Consider the following 20,635-nt stretch of genomic DNA (forward strand, 5'->3'; position numbering starts at 1 on the left):
GAGAAGCATCTATGGATGCAAGCCAGCGTTTTGGTTGCTCTATTAGCCACAGCATCGCATTGCCATAAAACTATCTATCACTTCTACACACAATTTGTGTATCACTATAAACTATTAATGTAGCATGAAATATACATGCTAAAAAAACAACTGAAAGGCAATAGTGTCAATAAGTTTTGTTGAGGATGCTGACGAGTTTAAATGTGTCACAACTAGAGACTACTCCTAAAGGATTCAACTGACACTGGTAATTGACAACATGGTAACAGGCGAAATTGAGAACAAGCAAGTGCAGTGGAAAAAAATGGAGAGAGAACAATTTAAACTACTCCTACACTCTGCAGTTAATTTAGAACCCATCAAGAACCTCAAAGAAACACAGGCAGCTTCCTTAACAGCTCAATGAAAAAGGTGTCTGGTCATTGCACAATGGCAGCAAGAAAAAAACACACTAAACAATTTAAATTCATATTAAGAGCAAACCAGAGAAAAAACGGTATTTCTATTTTATAACTACACAGCATATCTTCCCCTTGATCACTGCATTTAGTTCTAAAAGTCCAGTCAAGGACTTGGTACAAATGGAAAAAAGCTCATTTAGCACTAAAAATCATAAGAGATGGAAAGAAAAAAAATTGTGGGAAGAAATTAGCTACCTCAATCTTGCCCTTTCTTCCTTATCTCTTTTCCAAATTATACAGGTCTGAAATTTTAAGTAATGAATGTTATAGGAAAGGTCTTCCAGGAATTCTCTCTTTGTTTCTGATAAAAATGAAAAGTCTACAGACACTTGGAAGCTTTGGAGCGAGATGTGCAATTGTGAGCTGTAGTCAACATGCAAGTGGCGAGTTCTGCCGGTAAAAGCTGGTTCTTTTCTTTAGTTTCTCTGTTAATCTTCATTAAAAGGCATGTACAAATTTAGACTATTACACTGCTTTAGAAACCTAAAGACATTACCAAAAAGTAAAACGACATAACCATCGTGTGTAACTCCCGCAAGACATTATGGAAAAACTTTTATAATTTAGACAGTTATATGACTAAGGATAACTGTAGTTCTTATCCATCTATTTCTTGTGCACTTGGATCTGTTTCAAAATTTTAACTTGTGTATCTAAGAAAATGATTCTTTTAAATGTCACATGAATAGCAACACTAAAAGGGCTTGCTTCTTTAAATAATAGCCTTTCGTGACTGACAAAATGCAGTTGAGTTTCAGGAAGACAGAAAATTTGAAAAAGGAAGTGAAATTGTTACAGGAATAGAAAAACAGCCATATTTCCTCTTACGTTCAATGCGAACATCATCTTTTGTCTCCTGCCACGCTTTTTATTTAAAGATACTGATGGTTTTTAATAAAAAGAATGGATTTGGAGATATCAACAGCTAATACAAAATCTACAGAATCTGTCTGAAGTCTGTGCATTGGCAATTAAATACTGGCATTACATACTACAGTACCTCAACAGCACATATTATATAAGAACATAATTAAATAAAATGAGATTTCCAAAAGCAATTGATTATTAACTTAAGAAGGGCCAGTCAGGCCAAAATCCCAATCCTAAAGCTGATCATTTTCCAGAGTCCATGACTACATATGTATAAGAAGAAACAAATCAAAAAGAACACCTGTTTTATTTTTAGTAAAAATAATATAATAAATAAAAAGGAAAAACACTGAAGTTATGTATGTTCAACCAAATAATGAACTACTTCACATAAATATCGTTCATGTCATTTTAAAATGCCATTTTGTCCCTTTTCAGATCCAATAAAAAAGCTGATACATATTATGCAACCTTAAGCAGTTGTGGCGTTGTGATGCAAGTAAGTCATTCTGGAGTGATTTTTGAGGCACACAGGCATATTTTGAAGTTTGGCATCAGAAAGCAGAACTCTAGATCTTTCTGACAGGGAAAAATGCAAAAGAACCCAACACGTATTGATGCATTGTGGCTATCCTGTGTTTAAATGTTTTGCTTATAATCAAACTAAAAAAAGTTTTGTGACTCTTTCCACTATTTTGACACTACAGTATCACTGAAGAATATTTTGGCATTAAAAGCTATAGTGGTCTTTTTGCTATTCACAAAACAGAAGAAAGTTTTGCTTTGATTTTAACAGACATTTTGAATAAAATACAAGTAATTTGATTTCCCCTCTTCTAAGAATAGCTACTGAAATACAGCTAAATAAAAGGGTTTTTTTACATTAAATGCAACAGGACCCTGCAAGTTAATCACTTTCTATAATATATTAAGATGGCATGTTGCAGTAAGCCAAAAAATAAAGTTATCAACTTCTATACTCTCCGCATGATCTTAAGGAAATCACTTGACTTCTCTGCTATGGTTAACCTACGTTTAAAGTAAATTACATAACATCCAAGAAAGGATTGATGAATCATGAATTATTCTTACCAGGTATTGTTCTGAAGCATCTGAGATTATAGGACAATATATACCAATATACAGTATTGCACAAGACCTACATAGTGGAAGAAGAGGCAGGAAAGGTAATGTATGCTGGCACGGCTCAGTAACACGTGGGCACAAACGTTCCACTCGCAACAAGAAACAACAGAAGTGTTTCACCAAGCGGAAGAGAGCAACAGACCTCTGCGTCTATTAAAGCTATTGTATTAATAGCAGCATGAGAGCAGGGGCAGGGGGGAAGGGGGAAAAGAGGTCAGATGAGAGGAATTTTAAAAAAGAATATTACAGTTCCCTTCCTGGCACAATAAACAGTGATTTCCAGCCTGTCTATATTTCATTCTTTTCCTTAAGCTTCAGTTAATTTCACCTTAAAATCCTTCATCTGAACAACCCACTTCTTTTACTGTCAAAAATGATACACAGCCATCTTTAACAAAACTGTATGAGACAGTTTTGCGCAATCACAGATGTCACCTCTTCCTTCAGGTTATTACCACCTTGAATACAAACCTGAATAATTTCCAAGAAAGTGGTAACTGTAAAAACTGACATTTGCATCTAGATTGAGAAAACACAATCCGTCAGAAAAATAAGCTTACCAGTAAACAAACACTGATGATTCCATTAACAATATACAGTCTATCACTGTTCAATGCTGCCTCTTTGCCTCCCACCCTATATTCATGTTCTCGATTTTAACTCAGCTACCGCATGTTACTACTAGTAAGTCCTGACTATGACCTTCTCAACAGCCAAAGATACTTCTCCTTCTCTCCCAAAAAAAACATTTACTTACCTATCCCCCCTATACAAAAAGATGGGACTGATGACTGGAAATGGGGGAACAAAGGACAAAGAACTGTCCTCTTAATGGCTGCCTGCTGAAAGACTGAAGGAGGGAAACTGAGGCAGAATGCCCATACAGCTCAATAGAGGGCAACAGTAGATTTAAAGAATCTTGTAGTGCAAAAATTCTGCATAAGCAAATGAATTATGTTTGTATATATATTACAACTTTTCAGGCTGTTTTGACTTTTGCATGTAACTATTAAAGGGCAAAATGTAGGAAATCTGTACCAACAAGTTGACAGACTAGGAAAAAAAAGTCAAGAAAAAAAATCCAGCGACACCATGTCCTATTCCATATCCAATAACAAAAATTGCATTAAAGTGACAAATGACAAAATTAAATCAAGCTACAGGACATCACAGATAAGCCACACAATTATTGACAAAACTGACTGAAGGTCACAGAATAATAAATTCCATCACATTAAAGAAAGAAATTTCAAAGTACAGTAGTGTTATATTTGGGTGCTGTTAATAGGCCAGAAAGATAAAGCCCCTTACAAACATCTTAAATTTGATATCACTTTCACAAAGACAGACAGACTCACAAACCAGCTGAGGCTAAGCAAAGTAGACATCACCTCTGAAAGCTTAATGAAGCTGAACTATCTAAGCACTTTTGAGTGTAAGTAAGGGAAAAGGAGGGGAGGAGGATGAGAAGAGCCCACCAAAAATAATCACTGCAAACACACCATTACAGAGTAGTAAATAAGTAAATAAACAAACCCCTACCCCACTGAAGCCATTTAAGATTTTTTTAATGGATCAAAGCTCATACAGATTCCTAAATAGGTGGTGAATACCATAAAAATATTAACTTAAGAGCAAATTCATATGTGATTATGAATTAAATGAAAGCATTATAAATGCAATGGCACAATTACATGGTGTTTTGCAATATCAACTATCACAAAACAAGAGTGCTCAAAAATTTTACACCATATATTTGCATCTACTGTGTATTTGTGTAGACAGCATTAACATTAGGGGCCAAAAATTGTGAGATTAAACTAAATAGGTTTTTTGTTTTGCTCTTTTAAATGGATAATTTCTAGGCAGTTTTATATTGGTATATAATCATTTTTCATGAGAATGAGTACCAGCAAGCACCAAACAATTATCAACACCACCTAGGATTTTAAAACTATTTTCAGATATTTAATATCAACATTCTTCAGCATTAACACTCTTAACATAATAGATAAAAATGAATTAAGGACCATTTTGATATTATAATGAGGCTTCAGTTGTTAAATGTGCTAAAATAGCTTAGTTAGATTTGTTTTCTTAAATCCAAAAATGAGAGGTTATATCAGCTGCCTACACATACTAAGTAGGAATGTTTTGACATTTTCAATAGACTTGTTGGAACAGCGCATTACCCGTTTCAGTTTTACTGGAGAAGCCTGCTGCCTGTTTGATCGCTGCTGCTGTTAACGCTAATCCACGACTCCTCTTCAAACCATGCTGAAACACAGCTTCAAACTGAGCACACAGGCAAGTCACTCTGCAACAGAATAAATTACTCAAGATAGCTAATCATGTTTATTACTCTTTTTATGTACCATGTTTCAATGTAGTAGACTCAGACATGCAAAATAAAGTAAAAATGGACAGAGAAAACTGCCAGTTGGACAATTACATTATACATTATATACTAAGAAATACCCTTTTACTTTAATTATTCTCTTACGTTTTGAAAGCTCTATATAAAATCAATTCATATCCATTATGCCAAGGTTACTACTTAGAGCAATGTTGCTCAACCCATCCTGCCATGTGGACTGAGGAAGTGATGTGGGGTTGGTCTGCAGGCTGGATCCCTACAAGAGGTCGGTTTGTAGCATACCCCCTGTGCAGGCCTAAACCCGCATGCCTCATCCTGCACACCATCACAACCCCAGGCACCAGATTGAGTCACAGCATGACCCTGCACGCCAGTACGACTCCACGCACTAGATCACAAGATTCCAACTTACACCAGATTCTGACGTACAGTGGCCCCAGCCAGCGCATGGGACCATATCATCCAAACCACAGGGTACCTTATGGGTCCACAAATTTGGCAGCGGGAGAACAGAAGTGACACTAATTGCTGCAGCTCTGGAAGCAATTAATGCTGCTAGCGTTCCCCTGATGCCAGACTTCCAGACCTTTGATGAGCTTTGAGCCAGATGACATGGCTACACAGGACGGAAGTTGAGCATCACTGCATTAGAACGAGAGAACAACTCTTAGAAAGAATTAACAGCCAATTAAAAAACTACTAATCCTCTTACATTGGAGTGCTAGTTTTATCCAATTCATTTAATCTCCATTTACACACTCCGTATTTTCTCAAATACAACTTTAACTTTTTTCCCCACAAAACCAAGCCCCTAGTATTGGGATGTGTGTTTCTTCAATGCTAGACACTGTGCATGCCATGCAGCTCCCAAGCTGGCTGCCACCTGTGTCTGCTTAGCAAACTGAAGAGGCAGAATCTTGCATTAACCCTCCCACAGCCACAGCAATTGGTTGAGCACTGCAAAAGGGGTGTGTCTGTTGGAGCACTACAAAATGGACATCTAGAAACAACTCTACATCAGGGCTGTCTGACTTCCAAGCTACTGGGCATCACACACCAAGATGGCTGTAGACCTAGGAATCACAGGACTGACTCCCCACCACTGTGCAGGCTGCCTGACACCTCCGCACCCATGCACAGAGGGGAGCCAGGCTGCCTGGACTTTCTCCTAGCTGTGCATGCCACACAGGCAGCACCCCTCCTCTCCACAACACAGGCAGCCTGGTTCCTCCCTGCAAATGTGCAGCACCCTCGCCCCTCTCTCCTGGCCACCCACAACCCCCCTGGAGTGCAGGCAGCCTGGTTCCCTTTTTTGCCACAAGCACAGCATATGCACTTGAGCCCCCTCCTGGTGGCAGGGCAAGAGCAACTGGTGGGGATGCAGAGTAGCAGCCAGGTAGAAACTCATGGGCCACATACTGACCCTCTGAGGGCTGCATGCAGCACTGGGCTTCTAGTTGCACAGTCTCGCTCTAGCTATAAAGCAAAAACTTCCTTAAAAAATAAAGAGATGAAGTAGACAGTGCTGTTTAAACTCTTTTCTCTAAGTTTTGTTTCTGTTGTTACACAACAACAAGCTGGCTTTCCGAAGGCTAGTAAATCACTAGTAGTCCTAAAAAAAACCATTGGTGCCCCTGTTCAGAAGAGCTGATACAGAACAGCAAGGGCATCTACACATTCAATTAATGTGCATGAAGAAACTCCAGGGCTTATTGCTCCCCAATTTCTTCATGAGCAGCTTACTGGGCTGGGTCAGAGTAGCCCCAGCTGGCAAGTGGCACGGGGGTCAGCTTGCCTGCCCAGGGCTGTTCCAACCCAGCTCAACGTGCTGCAGAACAGCTGGCTGGAGCATGAGGGAGCTTCACTGAAGAGCTAACTGGAAGGCAGCCCCCACACTGAAGCACTAGACGGCTGGGGCAGCATCTACATGTGCACTGCTGCAGAGTTTTTTTTATTCCACAGCTGAATAGTACTTGTACTTACAAATACTATCCTGGGGTGCCTCTACACATGGTGGGGATTTAGTCCTCAGGGTTTTGTTCTATGCCCCCAAATTGAAATGGTGAGTTTTTAATTGAAACCCACCATTTCAATTTTTCTATCATGTTACAGTGAGGGGCCCAATTCTCTTTTTTTTTTTTTGGTTGGAGCTCAAGCAAGCTGCTGGCGAGCTAAGCAGCCCCAGAGCTGCAGGGGGCCCTGGTCCTTCCCTCCACAGTGGCGGTCCCCCCCCAGCTCAAGGGCAGCACCCAGCCTGATCCAACTGTTCACTGAGCCTGCCTAAAGAGTAGCACCCAGTGCAGGGCATGGGGCTCAGGGAAAAGCTGGATCGGGCCAGGTGCTGCCTCCAAGCTGGGGCAGCACCCGGCCCACTAGCAGCCCACCCAAGCAGCCCTGGGGGGAGCCACCACTGCAGAGGGAAGGACCAGGGCCCCCTGCAGGTCAGGGGCACTCAGCCCACCAGCAGCTCACCCCCTGGCTGCTGAAGAGGTAGGCAGGCTCTGTGGAAGGAAAAAAAAAGGATTGGGCCCATCACTGCTTCTGCCTTCAGCAGGCAAGGGGCCCAATCCTCATTTTCAACAGCACCTGCCCACCTCTCCCATGGCCAGGGAGCAAGCTGACAGCTGCAATGCATCACTGCGAGCTACACTACATCCAGATGTAGTTTAATTTGCAATGTTGCAAACTCATCTAAACGCCCCCCAAACTGGTGCACGTGTAATACATGACACCATTAAACCACAGTAACGACATTTTTGTCATATATGCATTGTGGTGACCATCATGCATACTAGCACCCCTGCTGCAGAATAAATTAGTCTGGCCTAGTGGTGATGCACATGTAGATACATGACATCTACTGTACAGCTAATTAGTCAACTGCTCAGTGAATATCTTGTGCAGACACACCAAGATTCGCAACCAAAGTCCAACGGTATTGAGATCCTTTCAAGACTGCTGCGGGGTGCTGCACAAAGTTAGCATTATTAGGTGTGCAAACCTTATTCAAAAGATGAACTCAGATATTTCAAATAGGAATCCATAGCACTACATCTATTCTGATCTGTAGTGATCCGAGTTCTTAGCTCTATTATTCGTCTGTAGTCAAAAATAAGTGAAAAATTAAGAACTGGCATTTTTTGAGGGGTATCTCAGGTCTAATGAGGGGTGCCTAGTGTCTAAAAAGATTGACAACCACTGATATAGAGGATATTATAGCCCAGGCCCTGGACTAAGAATGGAAGAACTGCATAAATCCACCCTAGCATTGGTGGAACACCCATGCTCCAAGACCTGAAGCTGTAAATTCAGGGAGACCACAGAGAAGAAATAGGTGCAGACTGGCTGCCAGCTATGACAGAAGGCTGCTTTGTTTTGTTTTTTGCGTTGTGTTTTGTTTTGGTTTTTTAACCAAACAGTATTTTTCATCAGCTATTTTAAGAAAATCTGAATTTCAAAATAAGTAGTATATTATTCAAAACATTCTGAATGGAATTGTGAAAATAGCTGTGAACAATTTCATGTTTTGTTATAGCCAACTGCTACGGACAAGAGGAAATGCCAACAAACAAATTTGACCAAAAGAACCCACGTGACTCTTGCAGGCAGAAAGAACAGAAAAATTAAGAATCTAGCTCTTGTGATAAAGAGATATCAATCAAGTTATTAACATCCCAGATGCAACTAGAATGAAACCAAAACCACTTAACTGTGAAGAATTAAAATGAAAAAACCTTCCAAAAGCAAATGGAAATTATTTTATTAGCTATGGAAACAAATTCCTAATTGTCATCTATGGGAAGATTGCTTTATACAAAAGATAACTTAGCCACTAAAATGGAAAATACTGTAATGATGTGTTTTTAATAGCGTACAACAAATACGCTCATAGCAATGAGCCTGTTATAAGAGCTTCGAGAAAGCAACAAGGCCCTTGTGTGTTAGACACTGCAGAACTGAAAATAATTAAAACAACCCAGTTTTAGTAAAAGCTCAAAAAATACTATAGTAATCTAGTAAAATATCTAGTTGTGAACTAAAGCCCTTAACAGATTGTGGAAGTTGAAGACTTGCTAACACCTCCAAAAATCATGAGCTCCAACTCTTACTAGAAAACTAAGCATTGGAAAACTCTGTTCATGACATTTCCATTTCTTGTTAAAGCCTTAAATGCCAAATACTACATGACTGACTAAGATGACTATGACTAATAGGAATATTTGTGTGTAAACTGGACTATATTTGGTCCAATATAATTTTCAGTGCCAATTGCCCATGTTCGTCAATAAACAAATTCTAAAAGGGGACGACCCAAATTGTTAAAACATTTCAGTAACTGAACAACATGACAAAAGGTAGTATTTTTCTTAAGTGTTAGTGTGATGTGGTAGCCAGAGTGATCCAGGAATTTGGTGAGAGGCAAGAATTTTTGTGGATGATATCTTTTATTAGGCCAATTACATGACTGGGATAAAGTTAGACAAGCTTTAGACTGCTCACAAAAATCTTACTTTTCTTCAAAGGTTTTTGCTTTACATCTACAGAAAACCATCTCCATTTTAACAATACACATAAGAAAACCTTTCCTTCCTCCATACTTTACAAAGGACATGGAAAAGGTGGGACACAAAAAAAGAAAATCAATCAAATGTCAATTAAGTGTGCTTTTCATGGAGGTGGGGGAGAAAATCTAAGTCAGGAATTTAGCAGTTTCCACAGACATTGTCTAAGGATGACAAACTGCAGGTGAAAAGGCAGCTGAACATGTTGGAGACTACAGGAAAAATAGAGCCATTGTTTTCCTCTTTGGAGTTTCGTTTTCCCAGATTCTTAAGTAATGGACTCAGGAGGAGCAACAGAACACCACATTGGTCTCCATCAGGTCTCATTAACAAGAGTTATTCAGGTAAAGCCCACAAGCCTGTTACCTAAACCATAACTGAGCTGATTGGCTGGAATAGGGTCTAAATGAAAATTTTCATTCTGAATTTGTATTACTTACAAGATATGTATTTTAGAATAAGGAGAGAGAAACCAGTCACTTGCAGGTAGAACATTGGGAGTGAAAAATCCACCTGGTTCTAATTAGTTGGGTTTTTTAAAAGAAGAAGAAACACAACAGAAAACAAACAGACTTAGGGCATCTAAGTTAAAGTTCCTCCACTCCTGTGCCCACACTACAAATTCAGCGTTGATCCTGCAAACACTTAAGCACATGGGCAGCCCCTTCATCTGGAACATTGCATGCACAAGCAGAAAGAATGCAACCAACCATTTCTTGTGGCCAAATTTACGTAAGCAAGGATTTCTTTGTAAAAGGGCCAAACATTTTCCTATGGTGAACTCCATGTAAGCAGGACACACAGTCCTTCTTCTAAAAGTTTTTTCTGTTGTTGATTATAGTTTTATTATTGTTATTATATTTTTTTTTACCTGCTATCAGAATCTGAAGCAATTTCTTTTCTTCCTCCAAACCGGATCTGACACTGTAACAAACAGGTTTAAAAGAATACCATCAATATTAAGAATCTGAAAATTATGAAGCATTTTAAAACAAAACAAAACAAAAATTCAGTCACCCAAGACAAGCAGGAAAGATCTGCAAATTAAGGTGGCTGCAAATCCTGCCTGTTATTAAATGGAACCTGAATTTCATTTCCATATTTATACTATCTGACAAAACTGTCATCACAGCACAAAAAGATTCCGGCTGACCAGAACAATCTATGTAAGTGGCTCTTGGTAAGGCAACAGTAAAGACAAAAGACAACTAAAGTATTACTGGGTTTGGGACTTTCCATATGTACACGTCCTTGCAACAAAAATTAATCAGGTGGAAATTTGCAGTCAGTTAGTAACAAATATATTCACGGCTTACACTGACACTTACAGGTCTTTTAAAATTGTTGTTCTTCATAAATAAAAAGAAATTAAATTAATTAATTGAGAAATTAAACAGATTTATTTTTCAGAAAGAAAATATTTTGAAAAAACAAACTTTAATAATTTTAGAGCTTCTTTGTGAACTTGGCTGAGAAGTCAATTTTCCTCAAACCAGTTTCACCAGTATGCCAGTGTTATCCAGCTCTATATCCAGTTAGAACTTATGGCCTGAATTTACACACAACTACTTTCAGAAACAATATTTATAAGCACTGTTTTCTAGGGTGTTATAAATAGACAAAAGCTGCCAAATAATGACAAGATATGGACTGAGGAAAAAGCCCATCTTTATCAATATTACCACCTCTTCAATATTAAGAGGTATGGAGATCATCAAAAAACGAGCATACTTTCTCTGCTACCCCTGCATCTGAGGATTTGGTGACCTGGTCGTAGAAGGCACCAGGTTGGTCTGATGGGACCTGACTCTAATGAACCCGTGTTGGTTGTCCCTGAGCATAATCTCCCCTGCTGGCCCCTCATGGGCCAGAATAATTCTCTCAAAAAGCTTAATGAGGATCGAGGTAAGACTAACTGGCATATAGGTCCCCAGGTCCTCCTTCCTCCCTTTTTTGAAGATGGGAACCACACTGGCCCTCGTCCAGTCCTCTGACACCACACCAGAGCACCATGAGTGCTCGTACAGCCGTGCCAGGGGTCCCACAATGACCTCAGCTAATTTCCTCAGCACTCAGGGGTGGAGATCGTCTTGACCAGCTGATTTAAATACATCCAGTCCCTCCAGAAGTTCCCTGACTAGATCCCCCCTGACCTTGGCCTAGGTGCGCCTCCCCTGGGGCCTGAGGGGGGCCCAGTGGGGAGCGGAGGGGTGACCCAGTCCCTGCTCAGGAAAATGGAGGCAAAGAAGTCATTAAATAGGTTAGCTTTGTCATCTGGTGTGATGACCAAATTTCCTAGCGTGTCCTGCAGGGGCCCCACGTTACCTGGTACCTTCTTTTTACCCCCTGTGTATTTAAAAAAGGACTTCCTGTTGTCCTTGATCCAGGAAGCTAGTCCCAGTCCCATCTCCACCTTGGCCTCCCTGACTGCCCCCCTGCAGCCCCGAGCAACCAAGGTATAGTCCTCCCTGGTGATGGCCCCTCCCTTCCATTGGGTGTACGCCTCCCTTTTAGCTAGGAGACATTCCCAGATGCTTTTGGTGAGTCATGGGGGCTTTTGCGCCCTCCTGCTCCCTTTGATTCATGTTGGGATTACCTCTCTTTGGGCCTGGAGCATCGTCTCCTTAAGGAGCGACCACTCTCCTTGGACACCTGGCTCCCCTCCCCTCCGGGACCTCAGCGCTTCCCCGACTATTCTCCTTAGCTCACTGAAGTTTGCCCTCCTGAAATCTAGGGCTGCTGCCTTGCTGCAGGCCTTTGCCACCTTGCGCTGGATGGTGAATTCCATCAGGCGATGATCACTGTCACCCAGGTGGTCAAGCACCTGCAGCCCCCTCACCAGGTCGTTGCCCATGGCCGGCACCAGGTCCAACAAGGCGTCTCCCCTGCTGGGGCTGTGCACCTCCTGAGTTAGGTGGAGGTCCTGCATTTGGGCTAGGAACCTACGTGAACAGTCGGACCTGGCTGACTGTTCTTCCCAGCAGATGTCTGGAAAGTTCAGGCCCCCATGATGACCACGTCCTTTGACCTAACTACCTCCAGGAGCTGACTTAAGAATTCCTGGTCTAGCTCTCCCCTTGGTTGGGTGGTCTGGAGTAGACTCCCACCGTTACGTCTCTTTCCCCTCAACTGCCTTGTATTTGTTGCAGAGGAGAGGAAAAGACAATGATACATCTTGCAGGAGTGGCAACTCAGTATTTATACTGAAAAAAAAAAGCTTTCAAAATTCAGGCAGACTTATCATCAGTGTTTTCTTCTCTTACCTGCTTAACTGCATCCAGTAACCGCTCTAGAAGAAACTGTCTTTTCGCATCATTGTTCTGCGATCCTAAAATTCAACAAAGCTCCATTATTATTTTTTAAGCTAATATAGTTTAATAAAAATATAATTCTGCTGCACCTGAAATCTTACCTCACACACATTACATAGCCAACTGAGACCAGCAGAACTACTTGTCTGAGTAAAACGGTGCCAAATCAAAGCTTGTTTTGCTTTTTCAGATACCTTTTCTCTAATATGCAGAAGCAATACTTAAAACAGTACCATGCAGTTTAATTTTAGTAAGTCATTCTTCTTGAAGAATGGAGAAATATTAAACTTTTAAAATATTACCATGAACACATTCTTCTCAATCATTAGCACCAATCAAGCAAAGTTCGTTAATAAGCAAGGCACGGCACACAAACACTATTACTCAGTCACAACATTTAACTTTGTTATCTGTATCACTTCAACAATATGTGGCGTCAGCTCTTCACGCTCTGCTTGCTTAAAAATCTTTCATGAACATCTGTGGCTTCACATAAAGTGTGCAGCTTAATTAGCCCATGTCGCCATGCACCATTTACCCATTCTTATCACAGGTATAGAAAATTCTTAAAAACATATTGCCCCCTACTTCAAAGATGTCAGGAATTGGGCATACAATGGTCTAGCTCTTTTTTTCCCCGTGGAACATTGTATTTCCTACAAAATTCTGAGATTTGTACCAGAATTCTAAACACGTACACTTCCCTAACTGCCACCCATCAAACATGCAAGGAACTGGAGAAGAAAGGACAGCAGAAAAATATTTGCCACTTTCTCTTGAAGCCTCCTCACCCCTGGACCACTACGGAATCTCACAGATGTATTATTCATGCACAAAGCAGCTCGCCCTTACTCCAGCAGAAGCAGATACAAAAAACATCTGCTGTGATAAAGACACTTTTCTTCTACAGAAGAGCTTTAAAATTACTGGACAACAGTTGGACTAAGAGCATTCCCCACGTGAATGCCAAGCAAAAGAAAACAAGTCACAAAATATATGTCATTAACCAAATGCCTGTTAGCTAACTATGTAAATTCCTCAGTGTTACATTTTCCATTATTAAATTTGCAGAGGTCATTCAAAAAGGTAAAATTTCAGGTCACGGCTGCCCAACTTCTAAGCAGCCAGAGATTGTATGTGACAGCAGGGACCATGGCCCCCAAGGCCACACACCATGCACATAAAATGTGGCTCTTATTTAGAACTGTTTGTAGCTCTTATTTAGAACCTGCTACCCCATGTCACACAACACCTGTCCCCTCCTCACTGCATCATGCCTCACAAACATGTTTGCCCTCACCCCCAGCTCCCCGACTGAACTGTACCATGCAGGTGTCCCATGCCACTGAGCAGTTCCCCCAGCCCCACAGACTGTGCTATGCCCCCCCATGCCTACCCCCAGCACTGGCTAAGGGGCAGGAAGCAGAAGCTAAAGGAGGGGGATGGAACCCAGAGACCCCAGCTGCTGCAGCCAGAGTAATGAGAAAGCCAGGTGGGAGTCTGGGGCTGCAAAGCAAAACCTCCAAAGCTGCCCACAGTCCACAAGGTGGACAGCATTGTTTTATATTGTGACCATTCAGCCAAGCTAGGTTCAGTTGGTGGTGGTGGTTTTTGATCAGTTAGATGGGACGAGACACAAACCGTTCTAAATAAGAACCACATTTTACATACAGGAGGATTAATTATCTAAGCTAGGTGGGATCAAAAACCATTCATAAGGTCAAACTGTTTGATTACAAAACATATAATAAACAAGCTACTCTGACACCATTCTCTAAAGCAAGGTTGGTAACAAATTTGCCTTTTTTAGTTTGTTGATTATTCAATTTTTTTCCTGGTCTTTAAAATAGTTCTTTCTTTTATTCACCACTACTTTTACTTGAACCACATACCAAGCAGTTGGTGGCACATCCTGTATTTGGATAATTAATGCTCTAAAGTAAAACTAATTGCCATGTAAGACTCATCGGCCATTTATGCCAAACGCACATTAGCCTTGACCTGTACAATCCTTATTATTCCAACCTCAAGTCACTTCAGAGATTATAATTTTGCTAAAATTGCGTAATGTTCATGATTTTATTTAAATTTCTAAAAACAAAGGGCCACATATTTAGCTATAGCTCTTGATGCCTTACAGCCAATCACAAGATTATAAAATGCAAGAGAAGTGTTCAATTCACACTAAACTCTTGGCAAATCCAAACATAAACCAAACCACCAAAAGCACACGAATACCCCTGCTGGTTCAGACTCAGTCTCTCTATAATCCCACCCTTTTCAAATACCTGGAAAAGTTGGTCATAACTGCAATGTTTATCTTAAGGTCATACAAAAAACTAGAACTTAAGGGCGATAATTTGAAACTTTTTTTCAGGTTAGTAGACAGGAATTTCACATGTTGACTGGCCCTCAATCAGACAGAAATAAATTCTACATTATGTGGGGTATACACAAATCCATACAGCTGCCACAATTATAACTAATAACTTAAAAACTTAGAAATCAATAGATATACAATATTCTTCAGAAAAGTTCCTTGTTACTATAATTAATATGCTAAGAATTCAATTGCATGATACTAGATGGCTTCTATTTCACACCCATATTATACAGTCTGCAGATGATATCCATATGACAGTCGAAATTGTACTAACCATCATAACTCCACATGCCTATTGCTACCAATTTCCACGACTACTCTGAATGACTTCCCACCAAAATCATTGTTCTGAATCATGCATCATCTGGCTAGTCGTACTTAAAAAATATCCGTTCCTAGTGATCACATGAACTCTGCTACTGTTGCATTCAGCCCCTAGGCTCCATACGGGAAAAAGGACCACTTATAAAACCTTATTTTATATTATGATTTCCCTCACAAATTCTTAAAAAAAAAATTAAAGCTTTAAATTATTGGGTTGTATTTAAACAAGCCCTTTGTAATATCTACAACTTGCAACACAAGATATCCAAAAATCAACACTAGTCAGTCCAATTTAAGACTGAACAGAACAGGGTTTTTTTTAAAAAAAAAACTAGTGGCCTGCAATACATTTTTAGAAGTTTATTTTTTATCCCACATCCTTTAAAGAAAGCAAGCAAATAAATGTCTATCAACACAAAGTAGTCTTACTAGCCTTTGTTAATTATGATGATCCTTTAAAATCTTACGCAAGTCTTTAAAACACTATATTTAAAGCCAGTTTAGATTCTTCTACAATTTCTTTAAAAAAGAAAAAGGATGTCTGCAGGATAACAATCTCTGAGTGTGTACAGAAATGCTCCATGCACATTTTACAATGCTGTAATTTAGAGCATTTTTATAGCATTATAAAGTAACAGCACTCTTAAACATGACAGAAGTGCAGTATTTGGTGTACAGAAGTTATTTAAAGCACCGTAGGTTGCTGAAATGCTGTAAAATACAATGCTTCAAATTTAATACCTCATTTAACAAGGGTTAATTTAAAGCACTGTACACATTTTTACAGTGCTGTGCACTTCTGTTAAGTCATGGAAATAAAGTGCTTTAAATGCTAAAAAAGCAACTTCTGTACACACCCTTTGTTGATCCTAGTTTCATCTGTCCCTAATGCTTTTATTCAAAGTCTTCATCTTCAGCAATATCACAACTGGTTGTTGTAAAGAAGAATGTGAAAACAGAAAGTAAATGAACACTTTAATCAAGAAATCAATAGTAGGAGTAGTTCAGTTTGAAAACAGCATGCGTCATTCTTTTGTTCAAAGTGTCATTAGTAAAAACATAAATATAAGTCATATAAGCAAAACTTTCCAATTTAATGGGCAAATCTGTACCAGATATGCATGTTCAACCCCTATTCCACCACTATTGCACAACTCTATCCGAGGACAGAAACAGATCCAGAAAATGTTCAAGGACTTCCAGGAAGTATCAGCAGTTCTTAAATAAGACTATCACCCAGAAAAACAAAACAAAACAAAGACATTTCCTGCTGTGAAAACAAAGCTTGAATGGAGAGAGAAAAAAAAAGGAAGGGGTACACTTCACATGTTCAGGTCACAACCACCATTTCCAGCATAAAAGTTTTTGCAATGAATGCAGGTTATCTTCACAAGTGGATCATAAACAGGCAGTTTTGTCTGGTTTTCTAGGACGAATATAAATGCAAAAGGTACACTGGTTTTCAGATGAGTTACACTTGCAGATAGGAAAATGGAAGAAAGGACATGGGTGTGTAAAAGGTAAGGGAATGTCAAGGCCAGCACCACTAAAAGAAAAAAATAAAATGAAAGACAACATGTCCTAACCTACTGGCAAATTAGGATGGGTTCAGAAATGACTGATTTAGAGGGATCTATTGTATTCTATTTCACAGTTTACACGTGGCTAATATTATGCAACTGGCTGGTCCTAAGCCAAGTAAAAGGACTCCTCTGAAAATTCAAAACAGCAGTAACCTTCCAGCAACACACACATACACATACATGTACATGTACAAGGCATACACAATGCAAAAAAATTATTGGGGAAAGAAGATTATATTTAGAATGTGTTAAAAAAGGAAGTCCAGGCAGAAATCTAAAAAAAGACTGTGAAAACATGAGTTAAACTTAGCAAAAACTGAAACATTTAAAAGAGACTCCATCCACTAAAAGCCAGTTAAAAAAAAAAAAAAAGAGAGAGAGAAAATATCAAAATTAGCTTCAGGTACTGCACCTGCCTTCGATTCAACACTTGTGGTTTTACAGTGACATTCTTATTTTTTAAATGTTTTTTTCTCTCCATACTGGGTAAAAAAGACCCATATACACAACATAAGAAACTGATTGTTTAGATTAGAGGAAAAAGTGTTTTCAAATCCTTCTTTGCAGCTAAAGATTTTTTTAAAGTTTTTTTAAAAGTATAGTCATCTTAAGCAGTATTTATAGCAACTATAAACTAATTCAGCCAAACTGTTTTTTAAAAGTTTTTAACTCACCCTAATGTAGGGATGGGCAAAATATGGCCCATAGGTTCAGTCTGGCCTGCCAACTGATTTCATCTGACCCACGGGTGGATGGCCCAGGCAGTGACACTGCGCAGCAGGCCCTGGGCAAGACATGCTCAGGCCCTGGCCTCTGCTGGTGGGCAGTCTGGATGGCAGAAGCGGCTCCAACCTCTGGTGATACTGCCAGAGACAATGAGCAGAAACAGCCCTGCTTGCCCAGCACTGTGCAGTGGCCTAGAAGATAGAATCCAATCTACCCAGGACCTGCAGGGCCAGACCCTACTGCCCAAGCACTGCAGAGGACATGGGGCAGAAGTAGCCCCACCCACCTGCCCAGAATTGCACAGTGCCAGCAAAGGCCAGAGCTGCCACCCGTGTCTCCCGACAGCAGAGGTGGGGACCCAAGCGCAGTTCACCTAAGGCCTGCCATGTGGCACCAGGCAGACAGGCAAGGCTGCTGGCACATGCCTGTACGTGCAACCCCTTCCCCCAGGAGCCCTGATGGCAGACAAAAGGGGTCTGCTTCTGCTCAGCATACCCTGTAGTGGCTGGGAAATGAGGTCTGCCCCACAAGCAAGCTGCACTGAGGCCCCAGGCTCTGCTGGCAGGGAGTGTCGAGTTTGGGGACCAGACTGCATCTCCCAGGCACTGCAGGGGATGCTGGACAGAAACAGCCCCTTCCGCCTGCCATTAGGGCTCCTGGGAGCTGTAGGGGGAGGGGGATGCCCATGCGAGCATGCACCAGGAGCTTGATGGTAGGGCAGGATGGGACAATGCCGAGGCCTGCAGCCAGGCTCTATCCTGTGCCTCCCCAGCTGTGGATGTAGCTGGTAGATGCCAGGTCTGGGTAGAAAGGCAGGCTGAGGCTGGGGAGCGTGCACATGTACACACATGACCCTCAACACACCAAAAATCATTAAGTCACCCTCAAGCTCCAATGATAGGGCGGGAATGGGCAAATGTATCTGTTACACTACAGTGTGTATAAGAATAGTCTTAGAAATAGAATAGAAATAGGTTTTAAAGGTCTGCTTTCAAAAATCTGCATTTGAATTCAGTGTTCAATAGCACTGGCTTAAGGACTACCATGAAAACCTCTTGTGTGCAACTCTGAAAGAGTTTTTTTTGACATCCCATACTCCTCTTGTTCAGAGGCAATCACAGCAAAATCAAATAAAGATTAAATTAAATCATTAAATTTCTGTTTCCTGGTTATCTAAATCAGGAAGGTATCCAAGAAGTAAGTGGCAAGTTAAATATCTCCCTAAATTATGCAATCACTTAAAATTATTTACTTCCGTGTACTTTTCAATATGAGGTTAGATAAAAACTGTGCAGGTTTCAATTATAAGTTTTTGTGTGGTTAAATTAGATTCTGATATGCTTCTAAGCCCTCTTTGCTAACCTCTATCTGTATCTAAAATTATATTACACCCCACAGCTTGTACCATTTTCACTGAAGTCTTCCCCCCTCAAACAAAAGATACCTCCAATTCCACATTAATAAAACAAATCTGCCATACAATAAGAATTCCAGTTTGTATGCAGATTGGCATATAAACTCTGGTAATTACAATTCATCAAGGTTACCATATTTACCAAACTGAACAAAAAAAAATCCAGAAAATTGTGCCTCCGTTAGAAAGGGAGATCTTTAAGACTCAAAGTAAAATTTACAAATACCCATGGTTTTAACAATATAAAACATTTCTGTTCATGATGTAGAAATGGTTAAGGCTAAATTTTAAGATTTTTTTTTGACTAACTGCTGATGCTGGTGTATAGATCAGATGGGACTTAGTTAATACTTACAACCTCAAATTTAACCTCCTATTCCACCTGAAACCAGCATGAATGATAAAGATTTCTCTTTCTTCCTACTCTGTTCTATGAAGCCAAGATTTCACATACCCATAAACCCAACTATTCAGGAGAGAGAGCAGTGCTGCTCTCTAGTTAAAACTGATGGAAACCTCAAGCAGACCATGGCAAAAAGGGTAACTATAAGGACAGTCAAACACTTGAGCCATCATCCTGGTTCATGCAACTTTATGCATATCCCAGACCCCACCTGGGATGATCATAGGGCTGAAATTTTACCTGAAAAAGATTTAGACCTTCATGGACCAAAGACTAACTTTGTATTCAGTGGCAAAAACTTCAAGCTTAATGGTTTTTATGGTCCAACAACAGGCTTCAGCATTACCTGTATCCCACACAAGACTAACACTAACAAATCAGTCTCCTCTCCTTTCAGGAGGAAACTCAAGGTGCTGTTTTTTCCTAAGGACAAAGGCCGCATAAACAAAGCAGAGAAAATGCAACTAACATGTTTTCACTTTACCTTACTGACCAGTTTCTCTTTCGCAACCTTTGCCTTTCATGAATGGGCCCCGGGTTCATCGGCTGCCTCAGCTAAACCTGTCGCAGGGCTGCTGGTTGCAGCCTCACTGATCTAAGGACACGGGCGGGAGAGGCTCTTGGCGTAGGTTTCATCTCTTTTATGGGATCAGCTAAAAGGTTGGGGGAACAGTTCTTTGCAAGCTTTCGGGCACAAACATCAGGCATTGGGGGCTCAGTTAACCCCGAGCTTTTAGATCACCTTCCCACAGCACCTCTCAACAGCTTCAAGCACTGAAGTAGGACCAGGGACCTGGGTCTCCCCCACCCACCCCTGCCCTGCTCTGCTGCCGGCAGCCCCCAGGGACGGGGGATGGTTTTGCTCCGCGGGACGAGCGTGACCCACTCCCGTCGGCATTTCACGGCCGAAAAGAGCCGCTCCCGCTCCCAGCAGTGCTGGGGCTCAGAGGCCAGTGCCAGGGGCGCGTCGGAAGCCAAGGCCAAGCCGGTGCCGCCGGGCTCCCGCTGCAACTAGGCGGCAGGGCCGGAGCGCGCGTGGTAGCGGCGCGGGGGCAGCCCGGCAGTGCGGCCTCAC

The 20,635-nt window shown here is 40.9% G+C and overlaps 1 protein-coding gene across 1 annotated transcript in view; it reads right to left on the reverse strand.

Moving 5' to 3' along the window:
• Positions 1 to 13,269, reverse strand: part of SNX29 (sorting nexin 29) — a 445,875-nt gene extending 432,606 nt beyond the window's left edge. Inside the window, exons 1-4 of the mRNA XM_019540166.1 lie at positions 13,266 to 13,269; positions 12,680 to 12,744; positions 10,288 to 10,340; positions 4,670 to 4,794 (exon numbers count right to left, since the gene is read on the reverse strand). Coding sequence (XP_019395711.1) covers positions 4,670 to 4,794; positions 10,288 to 10,340; positions 12,680 to 12,744; positions 13,266 to 13,269 — 247 coding nt within the window. The remainder of the gene's footprint in view (positions 1 to 4,669; positions 4,795 to 10,287; positions 10,341 to 12,679; positions 12,745 to 13,265) is intronic.
• Positions 13,270 to 20,635: the final 7,366 nt, after the last annotated feature.

Source organism: Crocodylus porosus, unplaced genomic scaffold (genome assembly GCF_001723895.1).
Source record: "Crocodylus porosus isolate Cpor-Errol unplaced genomic scaffold, CroPor_comp1, whole genome shotgun sequence".
NCBI classification, from domain to species: domain Eukaryota; kingdom Metazoa; phylum Chordata; order Crocodylia; family Crocodylidae; genus Crocodylus; species Crocodylus porosus.